The sequence below is a fragment of the Symphalangus syndactylus genome, chromosome 7 (genome assembly GCF_028878055.3).
Source record: "Symphalangus syndactylus isolate Jambi chromosome 7, NHGRI_mSymSyn1-v2.1_pri, whole genome shotgun sequence".
Lineage (NCBI taxonomy): Eukaryota > Metazoa > Chordata > Mammalia > Primates > Hylobatidae > Symphalangus > Symphalangus syndactylus.
In genome coordinates this window covers 48,992,663-49,012,436 of record NC_072429.2, presented here as the reverse complement: position 1 = coordinate 49,012,436, position 19,774 = coordinate 48,992,663, and the positions used below count along the sequence as shown (strand labels likewise).

The following is a 19,774-nucleotide window of genomic DNA, read 5'->3' as shown; positions in this document are numbered from 1 at the left end:
TCGAAATGTCACTTCTAACTGGCCATAACAGAGTATGCACTCAGGAGACATGCCTTGATCTAAATATGGCAAGTCATCTTCTCATATAGATAATTACCTTATTCTTGCCGAGAATAAGAAATGAACTAAATGCTCTGATAAGCTTAAAGACATTCCTTCGCTTAGAGTAGGAGCAAATGGTAGGATGAGTAAATACTACCTTAGCAGCCTAAAAGACCTAATCACCTACATTTGAGAAGCATGAATGTTAAACATACAAAATGTAATCCACCTAACCAAGGTACTCTTTGCATCTAAAAACCAGTTTGCTAACTTATACACAGTTGAAGTTGAAGAGGAAAGAGCTTTTTCCAAAAACAATAACAACAACAACAACAACAACAACAACAACAACAAAAGAGTCCTCACTAAATGGGTCCTTATTGTTCTACCAAATCCAGATGTCATCATTCTGGGGGTGCCTGTTAATGCTGTTAATCTTATATCTTCAGCCCATAGCTCCAATACTCCCTGTGCTGGAAGAGGATGATTCCTGCCTCCTGAAAGGAAGGACAAGGAACTGCTATAAGCAGGACATCTGTGGACCTTCAGAGTATGGGAAGGCTCCAGAGACGTGGCTCCAAAGAATTTGCTTACCCTTAAAGAACAGGCTTCCTACTTATAATTAAAAGAAACAATAGAATACAAATATGTCCTGGCCAACAGGCTGTTAGCAAATTAGTATACTGTCTGGGATCCCTCAATATTTACAATCTAGCCTGCAACTTCATTACTGAAGTGTTTTCAGAATCTCAAATCACCTTCCCAAGAAAGTTATACTTTTTGGCAGCATCCTGAAGACTGATGCAAAGGGTAACAAGAACCCAAATCTTACTCTGTGACTTAAAACATTCTAGAAAGCTTCCACTCAAAGAGGCTATTGAGACTCTACATTAGTCGAAATACTCATTGCCTCCAGTATTTCTCTACCATTACAGCCAGCCAAAGAGGTTAAAAAAGCACCAGCTGCGGAAGAGTGTACTGAGACACACCAAGGATAAATTCAAACAGGAAGAAAAACATCCTATACATATTTGTTGAATCAAATACAGTATCTCTCAGTTAGTTATACAGTTACAAGACCATGAATTAACTCACTGACAGGTATACTCAAAATATCAGTAAATTCACAATTGTTCCACAATCAACTGAAAGATTTAAATGTCCCCAAAAACGCTGTTTTTCCCTCTGAATGTTTTCCAAGTTATAACTACTGTCTGAACCTGTACGAATCCAAATATTTATGGGTATTTAATATCCTTTATGCCTACCATTATAACAAGAAGGCTGTTTAAGATTATCTAAACTATATATTTATAATGGATATTCATCTAAAAAAATCACCTCAAAAATCTGTGAAGAGCTCCAATTCTCAAAATGATTAATTAGCAACAAGAAAAAATGCTTACCTCTCAAGACAGCCATCTTCACTACCACCATGGTCACTGCATGGCTCTAACAATATACCTACAGACTGACAAAAAGAACACCACCATGCATTAATGGAGCTTCCAATACTCAGATATGAGAAGAAGTTGCCAACCTAAATTAGGATATTACAATACAGATTAGTCAAACACCCCTAATTAGCTATCATTTATAATAGTCTGTAGTACTTAGCATCTCTTTTTATAGACAGTAATTTATCTTCCCTCAAAACCTGGGTCGTATGAAGTATAGCAGGTACTCTGCATTTCTCTCTACTGTATTAGGTAATGTGTATCACCACTACCATGCTTCTTCCTTAGAATTCTCTCTCCTCCAAAATGATGGTCTTCTGATCCTGCTTGCCAACTGCTGTTTATTTCTCCTCAGCCACAAAGACACAAGTTTGGTGACTTCTTGTAGGTAAGATAGGAGTCATAGAGGAGTTCACCAGGTTCCTTTGTATATTTGAAGTAGTAACTATTTTCCACAAAGCAAGTCCCCACACAAGAAAACTCTCCCCATTTTCCAACGAGCTTAGTGACACCATCTCATCCCTATTCCCCCAAAGTAAAAACCTACCAAGTCTAATACAAATACCCAGAGAATTCCTACAAAATACATGAACGTTTTGGTGTTTTTGACGATCACCTTTCAAATCAACAAAAGGTTCGATACTTCCTAGACTCTTCGATTCTTCTTTAGAAAGTACCACTTGTCCAGTTTTGTTTAGCATGAAAGAAGGTCCATAAGAATCTGCAAAAAAGCTGTTAAAATACTAGTCCCTTTTCAAACTACACATCTGTGAGGCTGTCTCATACGCTTCAACAAAACAATGTAACAGCAACAGACTAAATGCAGAAGCATATACGAGAATCCAGCTGTCTTCTGTAAGTCAAACAGGTATCAACAATATTTCTAGCTATGTAAAACAATGTCACTCCTCAAACTTAAAAAATTTTATGAAAACAGTTGTCTATTGTGGAAAAGAGCAACCTTACTTATGTTACCATAAATGAGTTTATGTTAAAGTAAATTAATGTTTTTTAAATTTCTCAGTTTTAATTACTAAGATGGTAAATCCTGATAGATATACCTATGTAAACAAAAGCTCTTTGGGATCTTCAATATTTTTAAGAGCATAAATGAGTCCCTGAGACCCAAAGTGTGGGAACCACTGATACAGAAATCAGACTTCAGTAACTTTTATGATCAATAACAGGTGTCCCCAACTCCTGGACCAGTACCAATCGGTGGCCTGTTAGGAACCAGGCCACACAGCAGGAGGTGAGCAGCCAGGGGAGTGGGGAGTGAGCACTATGGCTTGAGCTCCACCTCCAGTCATATCAGTGGTGGCATTAGATTCTCATAGAGGCATGAACCCTATTGTGAGCTGTGCAAACAAGGGATCTAGGTTGTGTGTTCCTTATGAAAATCTAACTAATGCTTTGATGATGTGAGGTAGAACAGTTTCATCCCAAAACCCCAACCCCCTATCCACCCTCCATGGAAAAATTGTCATCCACAAAACCAGTCCCTGGTTCCAAAAATGTTGGGGATCTCTGCTCTAGAAGATAGCTTTACATTCTGAAGGTTTCTGGGCACATGAAATCATTACCCAGACCAAATATTTAATTTTTATTTATTTACTTAAAAAAAATTTTTGAGACAGTCTCACTCTGTCATCCAGGCCAGAGTGAGGCTCATGCAGGCTCACTGCAAACTCCATCTCCCGGGTTCAAGCGATTTTCCTGCCTCAGCCTCCTGAGTAGCTGGGACTACAGGTGTGGTGCCAGTACACCTGGCTAATTGTTTTGTATTTTTAGCAGAGATGGGGTTTCAGCATGTTCAATAGGGTAATTTTTTTGTAATTTTAGTAGAGATGGGTTTCAGCATGTTGGCCAGGCTGGTCTTGAACTCCTGACCTCAACTGATCCATCTGTCTTCAGCCTCCCAAAGTCCTGGGATTACAGGCATGAGCCACTGCGCACAGCCAGATCCAATATTTAAAATGAACCTTGGGGCCAGGCACAGTGGCTCACACCTGTAATCCCAGCACTTTGGGAGGCTGAGGCGAGCAAATCACTTGAGATCAGGAGTTCGAGACCAGCCTGGCCAACATGGCGAAACCCCATCTCCACTAAAAATACAAAAATTAGCCGGGCGTGGTAGCACACACCTGTAGTCCCAGCTACTCGGGAGACTGAGACAGGAGAATTGCTTAAACCCAGGAAGCAGAGGCTGCAGTGAGCCAAGATTGCACCACTGCACTCCAGTCTGGGTGACAGTGCGAGACTCCCATCACAAACAAACAGAACCTTGGTATCTCACTCAAGAGAACCAAATTCAAGCCCTAGCTCTGCCTTTCTCATCACAAATATGAGAATAACAATAATTTGCTTGACTACCTTAGAGTTACCATAGAATCAAAAGAAATAGCTTATAAGAAAAACCATCTATATTGGCCAGGCACAGAGGCTCACACTTGCAATCCCAACACTTTGGGAGGCCAAGGCGGGTGGATCACTTGAGGTCAGGAGTTCAAGACCAGCCTGGCCAACATGGTGAAATCCCATCTACTAAAAATACAAAAATCAGCCAGGTGCAGTAGTGTGCGTCTGTAATCCCACCTACTCAGGAGGCTGAGGCACCAGAATCGCTTGAACCCAGTGGAGAGGAGGAGATTGCAGTGAGTGAAGACTGTGCCACTGCACTCCAGCCTGGGCGACAGAGCGAGACTCTGTTTCAAAAAAATATAAAATATATAAATAAAATAAATAAAATAAAATATCAGCAGGCAAAATAACCCATATCTTCTACCCACTTCCTCCCATGTGCCCTTCCACAAACATTAAGGTCTGCAAAGGAAAGCTAAGGTGCTCTGGTCTCAATTCAGGTAAGTTAGAGAGCTGTGGCGGTGGCGGTGGCAGCAGCAGGAGGAGCAGCAGATACAGCACAGTCATATTAGCAATATCTTAGGAGCTATCGGAGATTACTGCCAAGAGTTAATTAAAACCTGACAGGCATTTCTGGTAATTCCTCTGGTCTCCATCCCTTCCTTAGGGGTCCATAATTGGTGCACTCACATTGCTTAGTTCTGCATCTTCCCATTTCTCTCACTTACCTTTGGCTCAAGCATGCTAGTTACTTCTATTAAATAGGCTACATATCTTCACTCCATTCTGTACCTTTCATTTGCTGAACAAACACTCAATAAATTGCATATTGATATACTTCTATCTGGCCTACTCTCTCTCTTCTACTAAATTAATATGATCAAAACTGATGAGGTCTTAAGACTAGTACCCGTCAAATTTATAGCCTTCTCTTCCTCTTGACTATCTGCTAGAGTTTATAAATACTTCTGGTCTCCACTTCTGAAAGGAGATAAAGCAGTTTCTCAGTGTTTGCAAGGTATGAATAATTCTAAGTTTTGAAGGGGCACCATCAATGAAGGTATCCTGAAATGAATGGATTTTACTGATGATAAATCCAGGTATTATGATGTGAGTTCTAATCAGGCTATTCAACTTCATACACTTTTTTTTTTCACCTTCATACACTTTCAACTCCCAAAATATTGATTACTGTACAACTTCTACCTAATCAAAGTCTATAGTGAATAATCTCTTTGTATCAGATAAAACTCCTAAATATTTACTACAGAATCTAGTAGCACATTAAAAAGAAAAATTCTATTTTGCAAAAACCTATTGGATAAGCTTATCCAAAATATAGCCCAGGTGTGGTGGCTCACGCCTGTAATCCCAGCAGTTTGGGAGGCCGAGGTGGGCGGATCACCTGAGGTCAGGTGTTCAAGACCAGCCTGGCCAACATGGCGAAACCTCGTCTCTACTAAAAATACAAAAATTAGCTGGGCGTGGTGGCACATGCCTGTAATCCCAGCTACATGGGAGGCTGAGGCAGGAGAATCACTTGAACCCAGGAGGCAGAGGTTGCGGTGAGCCGAGATTGCACCACTGCACTCCAGCCTGGGTGACAGAGACTCCGTCTCAAAAAAAAAAAAAAAAAAGATTTTATATATATATATATATATATATATAGAGAGAGAGAGAGAGAGAGAGAGAGAAACTCTTAAAACTCAACAATAAGAAAACAATCCAATTAAAAAACGGGCAAAAGACCTGAATAAACACCTCACTAAAGAAGATACACACATAGCATATGAAAAACTCATCATCGTATGTCATTAGGAAACTCAAAATTCAAACAAGATACCATTACACATCTATCAGAATGGCCAAAATCCAAAACACTAACACTATCAAATACTGGCAAGAATGTGGCACTGTCACTCATTGCTGGTGAATGAATGAGAAACACACTCAACTGATTTGAAACACCACTTTTATTGCAAATGTATCCAGGCATTTAGTTTATAATAAAAGTGGCATTTCATATTGGTGGGAAAAAGACATATTATTCAAAAAATTAAGGTGTTGGGATATCTAGGTAAACATGTAGGACAAACAGCTGAATCTGCTCTTCACGATCTCACACCATGATAAATTCCAAATGTGTCAAATATTCAAACGTAGAAAATGAGACCAAAGAAGTATTTTTTTAAAAGAAGAAAGTTAGTTTATAATCTCAGAATAGGGAACGCCTTCCCAACTATGACATTAAAACCTAAAATCTAAAAAAACGAAAAAAAAAGACGATAAAGTTTAACACCATCAAAAATGACTTTAAGTAGTCAAAAGACAAAAAACTGGAAACAAATATATTTGCAACTGATCGTAAGAAAGTAGGTAGTTCCTTAATAAATAAAAAATATGGCCAGGCGCAGTGGCTCATGCCTGTAATCCCAGCCCCTTGAGAGGCCAAGGCGGGTGGATCACAAGGTCAGGAGTTCAAGACCAGCCTGGCCAAGATGGGGAAACCCGATCTCTAGTAAAAATACGAAAGTTAGCTGGGCGTGGTGGCAGGTGCCTGCAATCCTAGCTACTTGGGAGGCTGAGGCAGAGAATTGCTTGAACCCAGGAGGCGGAGGTTGCAGTGGGCTGAGATCACGCCACTGCACTTCAGCCTGGGCGACAAAAGCGAGACTCTGTCTCAAAAGAAAAAAAAAATGTACAAACCAAAAAGGAAAAATACCGACAACCCAACAGAAAAATGTGGATGTGGACAATTGGAAACAGAAAAGACGAGACCCATCATGGTGGCTCACATCTGTAATTCCAGTATTTTCAGAGGCTGAGGTGGAAGAACTGCTTGAAGCCAGGAGTTCAAGACCAGCCCAGGCAACAAAGTGAGACTCCTTGTCTACAAAAAAATTAAAAATTAGCCAGGTGTGATGGCGTGCACCTGTAGTCACAGCTGCTTGGTAAGGTGAGGTGGGAGGATTGCTTGAGCCTGGGAGGCTGAGATTGCAGTGAGCTGTGATCATGCCACTGTACTGCAGCCTGCGTGACCAAAGCAAGACCCTGTCTCAAAAAATAGAATTAAAAGACTTAACATTTCTATAAAAATGTCAATGTAAGCCAGGCGCGGTGGCTCACACCTGTAATCCCAGCACTTTTGGAGGCTGAGGCGGGTGGATCACCAAGTCAGGAGTTCGAGACCAGCCTGATCAACATGGTGAAACCCCGTCTCTATTAAAAATACAAAAATTAGCCAGGTGTAGTGCCGTGTGCCTATAAGCCCAGCTACTCAGGAGGCTGAGGCAGGAGAATCACTTGAACCCGGGAGGCAGAGGTTGCAGTGAATCGAGATCACATCATTGCACTCCAATATGGGTGACAGAGCCAGACTGTCTCAAAAAAAAAAAAAAAAAAAGTCAACGTAAAAGACAGTCACAATATAAGTTTCTACTAAAAAAAAAAAGTACAAAAATTAGCTAGGTGTGGTGGCACACATTTTTAATCCCGGCTACTTGGGAGGCTGAGGCATGAGACTCACTTGAACCTGGGAGGTAGAGGTTGCAGCAAGCTGAGATCGTGCCACTGCACTCTAGCCTGGGCGAGACTGAGACTCTGCCTCAAAAAAAAAAAAAAAAAAAAGATTCCTTAAGATTAATTTCAGCCTGGCTAACCAATACATTGTAGGACTGTGGTTTATGTAGCACCTAGTACTCATAAGTTTATGTGATCAGCTTGAAACGTTAAAAAGCAATTTGGTTTCCTTACACTGCAAGTCAATTTCAGAGAAAACAAATCTCCAACATTATCTTTTAAGTCTAAAATGTTGATCTCCTTACAATATTCTAGCCCAGGTGTTGGCAAACTACAGCATACTAGACAAATCCAACCTGTTGCCAGTTTTTGCATGGTCACTTGGCTAAAAAGGGTTTCTACATTTTAAATGATTGGGGGTAGAAGGGAGAATCAAAAGAATAATGATATTCTGTGAAGTGAAAATGACAAGAAATTCAATTTTAGTGTCCATAAGTTAAATTTTACTGGAACACAGCTATACTCATTTCTTACGGTTTTTTCTGGCTGCGTCCATGCTACAATAGCAGAGTTAAGTAGTTGTGGCAGAGACTATATACCCACAATGCCTAAAATATTTACTGTCTAGACCTTTACACAAAAAGTTTGCTGACTCCTACTCTATCTAGCCTTATACTTTCCTAGACACAAGTTACTTTCTACCAAAGCCACTTGAATCATGCCACGCCATAATACACTCGAAACTCGTACATCCTGTCCAACTAATATTCCCCTCTTCTGCAACTTCTTCACCTTACTGTCACCGCTTGAAAACTTCATTCTAAATTTCTAATCCACCCAACATGCACTCTGTACCCTGGCTAACTATTTCAAAGCTATTTAGTCAATGCCCTTACCAATGTGGTCTAGTTTATGACCAGCTTTCTGTCCTCCGGACAGATAGATGCTACAAGAAAATGTGTCACTTAACATACCGTCCTAGTTGGCTCACTACAAATTCATGTCATCAAACTTCAGTTAGACCTACTCCATTGGTTCTTGAATATCGGGTGACTCAGTTCTGTCTGATTTCTCTCCACAGAGACTCTTGCAAAACTTTACCTATTTCTTCAGATCCAAACCCAATTCCTGTCTCCTCACCCTCTGCAAATGCATTTCAAAGCCATCTGAATTAAGTCCCCAAAACACCTCTCACTTAAAAAAATATTCTATATATCCCCTTTTACTGAAGATTAAAAGTAGCTTTTCCTATTTAGGAATAGTCACTCAACTTGCACGCTGAATCACCTTCCTTCCATCTCTCACTCCCAACCCCCTCTATGCAGTGTTCCCCTAACTACCCTGGGTTTTTTTTTTTCTGACATTTTTTAGTCTCTCCCTATCTAGTGACTGATCTACTGACATGCTCAAATCTCCATCCTGTATCAAGAAAGCAGAAATGGGGGGGCGGGGGTGGGGAAGAGGGGAATATCTCTTCCACAACCAGACTGCTCAACTCTTTTTTTTTTTGAGACAGTCTTGCTCTGTTGCCCAGGCTGGAGTGCAGTGGAGCAATCTCCGCCTCCCGGGTTCATGCCATTCTCCTGCCTCAGCCTCCCGAGTAGCTGGGACTACAGGCGCCTGCCACCACACCTGGCTAATTTTTTGTATTTTTAGTAGAGATGGAGTTTCACCATGTTAGCCAGGATGGTCTCCATCTCCTGTCTTTGTGATCCGCCCACTTTGGCCTCCCAAAGTGCTGGGATTACAGGCATGAACCACAGCACCCGGCCTTCTCTTTCCTTTTAATTTCAATGCAAAACTTGTCCAAAAGGCATTCCACACACTGCAGCTTCTGCCTACTCACCTGATACTCATTCTCACCCATGAAATCCTCTACCTACCAAAGCTCCTCTTTCTTTACCAATAATTTCTATCACTAAATCCAAGAAATTTTCTTTAATTGGAAGTTTTTGCTTAAATTATTTGATTATAAGTCAGAGAAACTGTTGGAAACCTAAATATAAGAACATATGAAGAAAAGTAAAATCATCCATAATCTATCAGCCAGAAGGCCACTGTGAATATTCTGACTTGGCCTTTTAACTATGTGCCACACACACATGCAGTGCATGCACACAAAGAAATTGGGACTGCATTAGCTTTAGTAATCTATACTTGGTTTTGTATGTTTTCTTTTTTCCCCCAAAATACCTTTACCTCGCAACTATTACTTGGGCCTTTAAAATAATTTTAAATGACTCAACAATATCCTATTATATGGATATACTATGATTTAGCTAATCATCTTCCATTTAGGACTTTCTGTGTTTCCCATATTTTTTTCCTGCAAATAAACCCCCAGTAAGAATTCTGGCAGAAAAATCTTTGCATACACCTCTGATTTGTATGTATTTCCTTAGGAAACAGTCCTAGATTTTGAAATTTCTGGATCAAAGGTTTAAGGTCTTTTGTTCTTACTGTTAACGTGTTTTCCAGGAAGTTTACAGCAATTTATACTTCCGATGTCTGTATAAGACCACTTATCTTAACCTACCCTCACCAGCATTAAATATATTGTTCCTGGGTATTCTTAAATTTTTTGTTCAACAGCAAAGGCAAAGAAAAAAAAAGCCATTTCATTAGACTTTTAACCCCCCAAGCAAGCAAATAAAATTAAACTTACTCTTATTATTTTTGTACCTTTGCCTCCCACCACCTTTTTTCTCCTTTTACCTCTCTATTTTGACCAACTTTCAGACTCAGGAAAAAATCCCATCCTCTTTGACATTCCCAACTGCTATGGTCATGGCTGCTTTTTTCCCTCCAAAGTGCTAGAATACAGAGGTTCCCCAAGGGTTTCTTCAATCCCCATTTATTCTCTTATTCAAGTCACTGCTTTGGCAATGGCATTCACTCACAGACAAAATGAGCCTCCACCACCAGCCACAGCTCAAGACCTGAACATCTGCTTCATATAAACCACCTTGATATTCCAGTTCTGCAACACTGATCTCTTTTCCAATCTCTTAGTGTCCGTGTTTCTTACCCCAGTTTGCACCTAAATCTTAAATCATTTTCACCTTTGGAATTTTCTCTATTTTTCCTTCCTTCCCTGGGGCTCACAGTTCAGACTTTTTTTTTTTTTTTTTTTTTTTTTTTGAGACAGGGTCTTACTCTTTCACCCAGGCTGAATAGCAGTGGCATAATCTCAGCTCACTGCAACCTCCTCCTCCTCGGTTCAAGAGATTCTCCTGCTTCAGCCTCCCGAGTAGCTGGGATTACAAGCATGTGCCACTATGCCTGGCTAATTTTTGTATTTTTAGTAGAGATGGGGTTTCACCATGTTGGCCAGGCTGGTCTCGAACTCCTGACCTCAGGTGATCCGCCCACCTTGGCCTCCCAAAGTGCTAGGATTACAAGCGTGAGCCACTATGCCCACCAGCTCAGATATTTTAAGTGCTCACCAAATATAGTGCAAAAAGCCTACTGATTGTTATTGTCCTTACCCCCAGTCTTTCCTACAAACTTTTTATGACTACTACAAAAACCTTCTTCCTAAAATACAGATCTGGGTACATCATTCCCTCTGCTTCAAAGTTTTCTATATTTTTCTTCTACTGAGATAATCTACAATTCTTAAGATAGTATTCCAGGCTCTACACATGACCCAAATCTACCAATATTCCAGAATTATCTTCTACTATATATCCTCCCACAATACCCTGAGTTCTACAAGTAGCTCTGCTTCATTAACATTCAACATTTCCCTGTAATCTTTACTTACACTATTCATTTTAATCTCTTTCACAAATCTTGAACCAAATCCAGCCCTATAAAAAGCCGAGTTCAAAATCCCCCTCACTCCAAGACCTTCCATAACTACCCTGGCCAGAAGTTCTTTCCTCTCTTCTGCAAGACTATAGTACCCTAATAGCACTAGTCGTATTCTGTATTAGAAAGTATGTGCATGTACAACCTAGATTATCAAGTCATTGAAAATTTAAATCGACCGGGCATGGTGGCTCACACCTGTAATCCCAGCACTTTGGGAGGCCAAGGCGGGAGGATTACCTGAGGTCAGGAGTTCGAGACCAGCCAGATCAATACGGAGAAATCCCGTCTCTACTAAATAAAAAAAAAAAAAAAAAAAAAAAAATTAGCCAGGCGTGGTGGCACATGCCTGTAATCCCAGGTACACAAGAGGCTGAGGCAGGAAAATCACTTGAAACTAGGAGGCGGAGGTTGCACTGAGCCCACATCACACCACTGAACTCTAGCCGGGGCGACAAGAACGAAACTCCATCTCAAGAAAAAAAAAAAAAAAAAAAGAAAGAAAACTTAAATCAGGTATTTTTGCTTGTACTGTCCAAATAAACAGGTATTATTGTGTATTGCCCAACTGAACTAACTTATTCAAATAAGAGTATCACTGAACTTCTTAGCTGGGGTTGGGGGGAAGAAATGGTGACAGGCTTTTCAAGGCCAAGAACCCATCATTCATAAAGGTTTCCTAAAAACAATTTTAGAAAGAATTAATTCCTGCTCTCCTTATAAAGTAATTGATACACTAATTTCTTTCTTTTTTTTTTTTTTTTTGAGACAGGATCTCACTCTGTCACCCAGGCTGCAGTGCAGTGGCACAATCTCAGCTCACTGCAGCCTCTACCTCCCAGGCTCAAGCAATCCTCCACCTAAGCCTCCCAAGTAGCTGGGACTACAGGCATACGCCACCACACCTGGTTAATTTTTATTTTTTGTAGAGACGGGGTTTCACCATGTTGCCCAGGCTGGCCTTGAACTCCTGGGCTCAAGCGATCCACCTGCCTCAGCCTTCCAAAGTGCTAGGATTACAGGCGTAAGCCACTGCGCCCAGCCTGATACACCAATTTCATTCAACAAATTATTTACTGAGTTGCTTACTAACTTACTATGTGCCAGATGCTATTCTGGTCTTACATTCAACAAATGCTTAATGAATACCTACTAAGTGTTCTAGATAATAGGGATGTAATAAAGAACAAAACAGACAAAAATCTCAGCCCTCATGAAGTTTTGTTTTTTTTTTCTTCAAAGACAGGGTCTCACCGTGTCGCCCAGGCTGAACTGCAGTGCTGTGATCACCACGCACTGCAGCCTTACCTCCTGGGCTCAGGTGATCTTCCCACCTCACCTCCCAAGTAGCTGGGACCACAAGGGAGCACCACTACACCTGGCTAATATTTTTTTTTTTTTTTTTTTTTTACCATTTTTGTACAGGTGGGTTCTCCTTACATTGCACAGGCATGTTTCAAACTCGCAGGCTCAAATGACGCTCTCACCATGACCTCCCAAAGTGCTAGGATTACAGGCGTGAGCCACTGTGAGTGGCCCCATGAAGTTTTAATCTAATAGTGGGAAACAGACAATAAACAGACTAGTAATATAGAAGATATGTCTGGGCATGGTGCCTGATGCTTGTGATCCCAACACTTTAGGAGACTGAGGTAGGAAAATCGCTTGAGGCCAGGAGTTTGAGGTTACAGTGAGTATGATCACACCACTGCACTCCAGCCTGGGAAAGAGTGAGACCTTGTCTCTAAAAATAAAAATTAAAAGATACATAAAATAATTATAACACTATCTAAAGTGGAGAGGGGGCCAGGTGCAGTGGCTGATGCCTGTAATCCCAGCACTTTGGGAAGCTGAGGTATGCAGATCACTTGAGGTCAGGAGTTCGAGACCAGCCTGGCCAACACTGTGAAACCCCGTCTCTACTAAAAATACAAAAATTAGCTGGGCGTGGTGGCACATGCCTGTAATCCCAGCTACCTGGGAGGCTGAGGCAGGAGAATGGCTTGAACCCGGGGGGCAGAGGCTGTACTGTGCCGAGACTGTGCCACTGCACTCCAGCCTGGGCAAGAGAGACAGACTCCATCTCAGGGAAAAAAAAAAAAAAAGTGGGGAGGAATGCGAAGCAGGGAAAAAGGACAAAAAGTTCAGAGACTGGAGTGGGTGGGTAAGTGGGAGGGCCTGCCATAAACAGAGAGTGATGAGATTTGGTAAAATTGAGGAAGTATCTGCAAGACTAGGTAAGAATGTAGTAAGCTAAGGAGATATCCACAAATAAGCAATCCAGACAGGACTTATGATTTAGCTGTCTCAATCCTGACTATCACAGCCAATATTCCGTAGTGCCTATAGCTATATTTTGATAGCTAGATGGCACTGGAAGGTTTTAGGAAGAGAAGTGGTATTATCTAATTTTCCTCTTAAAAGGATCATTCTGGCTCTGTGCTGAGAACGCACCATCAAGAAACAAAGATGAGGAGATTAATTACGAGGCAACATTAATCCAGGTGAGAAGATGGCAGTTTAGACCTGCAGGGTGGCAGTAGAAACAGTAAAAAGTGGTCAGACTTATCTTCTGAAGTAAGTCATAAAACCTTTGGCTGGGCGTGGTGGCTCACGCCTGTAATCCCAGCACTTTGGGAGGCCACGGCAGGCAGATCACCTGAGGTCAGGAGCTCGAGACCAGCCTGGCCAACATAGTGAAACTCTGTCTCAACTAAAAATACAAAAAATTAGCTGGGCATGGTGGCAGGCGCCTGTAATCTCAGCCACTCGGGAGGCTGAGACAGGAGAATTGCTTGTACCCAGGAGGCAGAGGTTGCAGTGAGCTGAGATTGCGCCACTGCTCCAGCCCAGGCAAGAAGAGCGAAACTCCATCTCAGAACAAACAAACAAACAAACAACAAAAAAAAAAAACCTTCATTCCAGAAGTATCTACCCTATACCTGGATGAAAGGAATGCCCTTATCTCTGAATACACAAGGACATAGAAAAGAATCTGAACAAACAGGCCTTGGTTAATCAGCTGCCCTTTATTTATCATCCTCTTTGTCTAATTATTCATCCCCACCACTGTCCACTTTTCATCAAACCAAAGCATTAAAATACACAGGGGTGTCTGTTTCTGTGGGTCTTGATTTCTGAAGGTGTTCATGTCATGTAAAACTTACATTAAATAAATGTGCATGCTTTTCTCTCGTTACAAATGTCTTCTGTTACAGGTGACTCAGCTATGAACCTAATGATGGGTAAGGAAAGAAATCTTTCCTACTCAACAGATGCTTGGTAAAAATATACCAGTGGAAATGTTGGGTGCCTAGTTGGATATAGCAATCTAAAGTTCCAAAACAGTTCTGGACTGGAGATACAAATTTGGGAATCAGTAGCATACAGATGGTAGTTAGAGCCATTAGACTAAACAAGATTACCAAGGAAGTGAATAAAAATAAGCAATCTGAGAAATGCGCCCTGGGCCATTCTAAATTTAAGAGATTCAGAAGAGGAAAAGCAATCAGCAGAGGGGAATGAGAAAGAAAAGCCAGTGTAGGAAAGAAAAAAACAAACACAGTGAGATATCCTGAATGCCAAGTGAAAAAAGTATATCAAGGTAGTGGGAGTAATTAATTGAATCAAACTTTGCTATCAGATCAAGTAAAAACATTCAACAGACATCACTGGTGACTTGCAAAAGCTATTTCAGAGGAATGAATGGTCGGAGGAAAGGATCGCTGCAGTGAATTTAAGAGAGAATGGGAGGAGAAGAGTTAAAGAAAAGAGACACAGACAATTCTTCCAGCAATTCTATTTATAAAGTGAAGCAGAGAAATCAGGGTGTATGTGCTAGAATGGGATGGGGGGAGTCGAGAGAGGGTTTTTTCTGAACTTGGAAGAAATAACAGTATAAATGTTTTACACTGATGGGAATGACTAGGTAGACAGGCAGAAACTGATAATCCAGGAAAGGGCAAGAGGACAACTATAAAAGCAATAACCGAAAAGCTGTTAATCTAATACACCCAAGTCTGTGAAACTAACAGTGGCAGCTTAACTTCTTTGAAATGTCTTCTAGTTTATAAAATAATTTTATAATATGTTCACATCTTTTTATCATAATCCTCTAACATAGGTATTACCCCCACTTATTTAGAGAAAAGCAAAATGCAATTCAGAAGTCAGGTAACTTGGCCAAAGTCACACTGATACTGAACAAAGGCAGAATACAAAACCTAAGTCTTCTTACTCTAAATTCCTCTTTAGCCCTACTTTAGTGGATGGTTTAGAATGAAAATATACTGAGGAAACCCACCTTATCTATTAATTTAGCATCTTATTTTTAAAAGTAGTATCAAAATTACATTTTGAATGTCTTAGAAAGATGCTTTTTACATATAATGGCAATTATATTTAAAAAAAGTTGCCACTAACAAATGAGACAGTGACAATAATTTAGTCATTATTATAACAATGTTCCTAGGTTTTTGCTAATCAAGAAAGGATGCCAACAGTGGAGGTTCAGAACATGCCACACCAATCCTTGGCATAAGGATTATTTTGAGCTTATTATTTTCAGAAATAGCAAACACAGGATAATACAGAGAAGTTACCCTTTTATAAAAGAAATTTTCACCTGTAGTAGAAATTTCCATTTCTATGGGTGTCTCCTCTCTGTACGAGCAAGAGAAAGATGACTCTAAATCACTAAAAACTATCAATCTTCAGAGCAAACCTTAACTTTGCTTACAGCGCTTTTCCTGGTCATCTCATTACAACTAGGTCTCCCCAACACCCTTTTTTCCTTTGTTTCAGGACATGATGGTATTTAAGCCACCTCTGAGAGATTTACTCACTTCCCCCGAGTATCTCCCATGTATATATGAGGTACACGTCTTAAAACTTGTTTTTCTCTTGTTAACCAATATTCTGTTACAGGGATCTATCCCATCCTAAGAACTGTATGAGAATATTATATGTTCTCCCCCATACCATGTTCTTCAGCAAAACTCCTAAGAAATACAGAAGCTGTCTTAAAAATAACAAAAGTCAACCATAATACCACCTAGCCACCTTGGCTGACATCATAATTTCTGGGAAAATAATTTAAAATAAGTTGTTTTTTTTCTTTTTTTTGAGATGGAGTCTCACTCTGTCGCCCAGGCTGGAGTGCAATGGCGCAATCTTGGCTCACTGCAAGCTCTGCCTCCCGGGTTCACGCCTTTCTCCTGCCTCAGCCTCCCCGGTAGCTGGGATTACAGGCACCCGCCACCACTCCCAGCTAATTTTTTTTGTATTTTTAGTAAAGATGGGGGTTCATCATGTTAGCCAGGACAGTCTCGATCTCCTGACCTTGTGATCTGCCCACCTTGGCCTTCCAAAGTGCTGGGATTACAGGCGTGAGCCACCACACCCAGCCAATAAGTTGTTTTATACTTCTCTACCCAGTGATGTTTCCTAAACTCTGAAAGAATGTATATTCTTGGGGATTTATAATTGAGACAATTAAGTGTATCAGCAAAATACTGAACTATAACTTCTGGCGTCAAAGAAACACATGAAGCAATCAAAGTTGTACATCTAACACATATTTTTGACATTCCTTACCTGGTTATTTTCTTCATTCTCAAATACACAATCTTGCTGCATAACTTCATTGTCTAAATTAGTGCTAGCCACAGGTTTTGAACAGTCTCTGTTACTTTCACTGGCATTAATAATATCATCAGCAATATCAACCCTAGGGATGAAGTTTAAAAATTAGATCAGGCCAAATGTTGAGTGTGTAATGCCTTTACTTTAAAATAAGTAAATATCAATAATGATCTGAAACTTTTACTTGTTAAAGAAAATGTGTACTTTTCACAAAAATCCACACTTTTGTCTTGCTAAATTAGATTATTAAATCTGCTACGTTTTTGTCTCCTTGGGATGTTGTGAGAGACCATGCTATCCCCTCTAAAAATGTTCATAAGCGAATAAATAGCTTTTAAAATAATTTATGTGCCAAAATCATCATTTACCTTATAAATGCACACTCTCACATAATAATGACACATCTATCCTGATCAAATACAAGTCCAGTACTAGACACTACAGTGTCCAACACCTTATCAAGTAAAACAGAAATAGCTTCCTACTGCAGAGTTGTCATCTTACACTTTAAAATATCCAAAACACTGCAGTTTTTGTTTCAAAGATGACACCACTACCCTCAATAGAACATGTGTTCCCCAGTGGTGAAAATAAGACTATCGTCTGAGCAATGGGTATAGGTTTACAGGATCCCTAGCTAAGCTAAGGACAAACTCCAAGAAATCTGCTTACATCCTTTGAAACATTTTCCCACTATTTCTAACATTTAGATACTGATTTTTTCCTTCACATTCTGCCCAAATACTCCCAATAGATCCAGTTGTATACATGCTTTTTTTTTTTAATTTTTTTCTCTTTTCATTCCCTCTCCTGCCTTTTCCCAGTTGTATGCATTCTAATCATGCCTTCAAAGTACACAAACCAAGGCCATCAAATAGAGCTGCACTGGCTGGCAGTGCTATCCATGGCACGCTTGCAATTGTACTATATGGTATTCCAAAAATAAACATTTCCAGCACTGGTTTTCACATCCATTTACATTTTTCATTTTATATTTGATAGCTATTCTAGTTAGCCCTTTTAAAAACTGTCTTTAAAAAAAAAAAACCACCCCCCAATTATCTTTTTTTTTCTTTACCTTCCTATGAATCTTCTAGATTTGGGTACATCTTTCTCATCTGTCCCCCACCACCCCCAAAAAACTGATATATGAAAAACATGAAATCACTGCACCGTGGTCTCTGAGGGAGGCACACGGGTATCCTGAAATACAGGACTGAAGTAACAGAAAACAAAGAGAGGCTTTCCTTCATTTAAAGGTAACAGGTCAGATGAAGAGTGGAGTAACATAATGCATTACAGGTACTTTTAATTAACACGTATTTAAATACAGGTTGAGTATTCCTTGTCGGAAAAGCTTGGGACCAGAAGTGTTTCAGATTTGTTTTGTTTGTTTGTTTTCAGATTTTGGAATATTTGCCAGTTAGCAACTGGCTCATAAATTATTTTAAAAGCCATTCATTTGCTTATGAAAATTTTCAGAGAGCATAACAAACAAGGTCCCTCACAACATCCCAAGGAGAGGTGCCAGACTGGCATCCCTAATCTGAAAATCCAAAATCTAAAATGCTCAAATGAGCATTTCTTCTATCATGTCTGTGCTCAAAGTTTTGGATTTGGGAGCACTTCAGATTTTGGATTTTTGGATTAGGGATGCTCAACCTGTATTAAGAGCTAATCTAACAAAAACGTAAGGAGGGGAGAGGCTGGTGACAAGGGATAACTATTTAAATAGCAAAGGATGATTCTGCCCACCATTTCACTCAATGATTATATGCACTATAGTGATATCAATCTGCTGCCCCTGTAACTGTCTGTCTAGATCACTCTGTTGCAGAGTCTAATTTTTTCAAGTTATTTTTCATACAACATAATTCCTAAAGGTAAGCTTGTTACTTCATTCGATGTTCAGGGGGAAAAAAACAACAAAAAACAAACAAACCTGTGTTGGACTTAATAAAACACATATTATGAAAAAAGTTATGAGATATCTAGTGTTAAGTATGAATGCATAAACAAGTATATATACAAAGTCACTTTTCACAAACGACTTTCAGAAATCTCCAAGAAAGATGAGATCCTGTTATTTAAGTAGCAATACACTTTTAAGATAAAACAATTTTATAACATTTAATAAACAACAGTAAAATGTTTCTTACTGGTTATTAGATCCTTCCCCATCACAATGAATACTTTCTGCTTCGTTATTACACACCACACTTTGCTGTTGTAAATTCTTAAGATCATGATCTATGCTGCTCTGCAGATCAAAAAGGTGCTGTTCCACAGCTGCTCTAATTGTTCTTTCTAAAATACTACAAAACAACACGTTTTAGTAAGAAGCAGTCACTCTAACTGGATATCTGGTGACACAGACATAAATGCTAAAACCTATGACCAGTAAAACTATTATGGTACTTAAATGGGTAAACCAAAGTGTAAAAAGAAATACATAAAAGGAATACATGATACTGGCTTAACTTTTAAAAGTAAAATTTACCCAAACAGACAATCATATACAAATCAACCATAATGTCACTATTATTACTGGGATGGGAAGGATCAGTTGTCCCTATAATTCACTCCTCACTATACAGAAAACCACTAAATAAGGCTTTTCAAAGCTATACTTATAAAGCAAAATAATCTACTAACAGATAAATGAAAGAAACTATGAGGCCGGGTGCAGTGGCTCACGCTTGTAATCCCAGCACTTTGGGAGGCCAAGGCGGGCGGATCACGAGGTCAGGAGATCGAGACCACGATGAAACCCCGTCTCTACTAAAAATACAAAAAACAAAAATTAGCCGGGCGTGGTGGCGGGCGCCTGTAGTCCCAGCTACTCGGAGAGGCTGAGGCAGGAGAATGGCGTGAACCCGGGAGGCGGAGCTTGCAGTGAGCCGAGATTGCACTCCAGCCTGCGCGACAGAGCGAGACTC

General features: G+C 40.0%; 1 protein-coding gene across 8 annotated transcripts in view; it reads right to left on the bottom strand.

The window, feature by feature from the left end:
- The window catches only part of FAM13B (family with sequence similarity 13 member B), a 114,785-nt gene that overhangs the window by 23,285 nt on the left and 71,726 nt on the right, over positions 1–19,774 (bottom strand). For all 8 annotated transcript variants that reach the window (XM_055286127.2, XM_055286126.2, XM_055286125.2 and 5 more), the window contains 3 exons: positions 18,995–19,150; positions 16,788–16,920; positions 1,449–1,513 (listed from right to left, as the gene is read on the bottom strand). In XM_055286127.2, the coding sequence (XP_055142102.1) occupies positions 1,449–1,513; positions 16,788–16,920; positions 18,995–19,150 (354 nt within the window). The remainder of the gene's footprint in view (positions 1–1,448; positions 1,514–16,787; positions 16,921–18,994; positions 19,151–19,774) is intronic.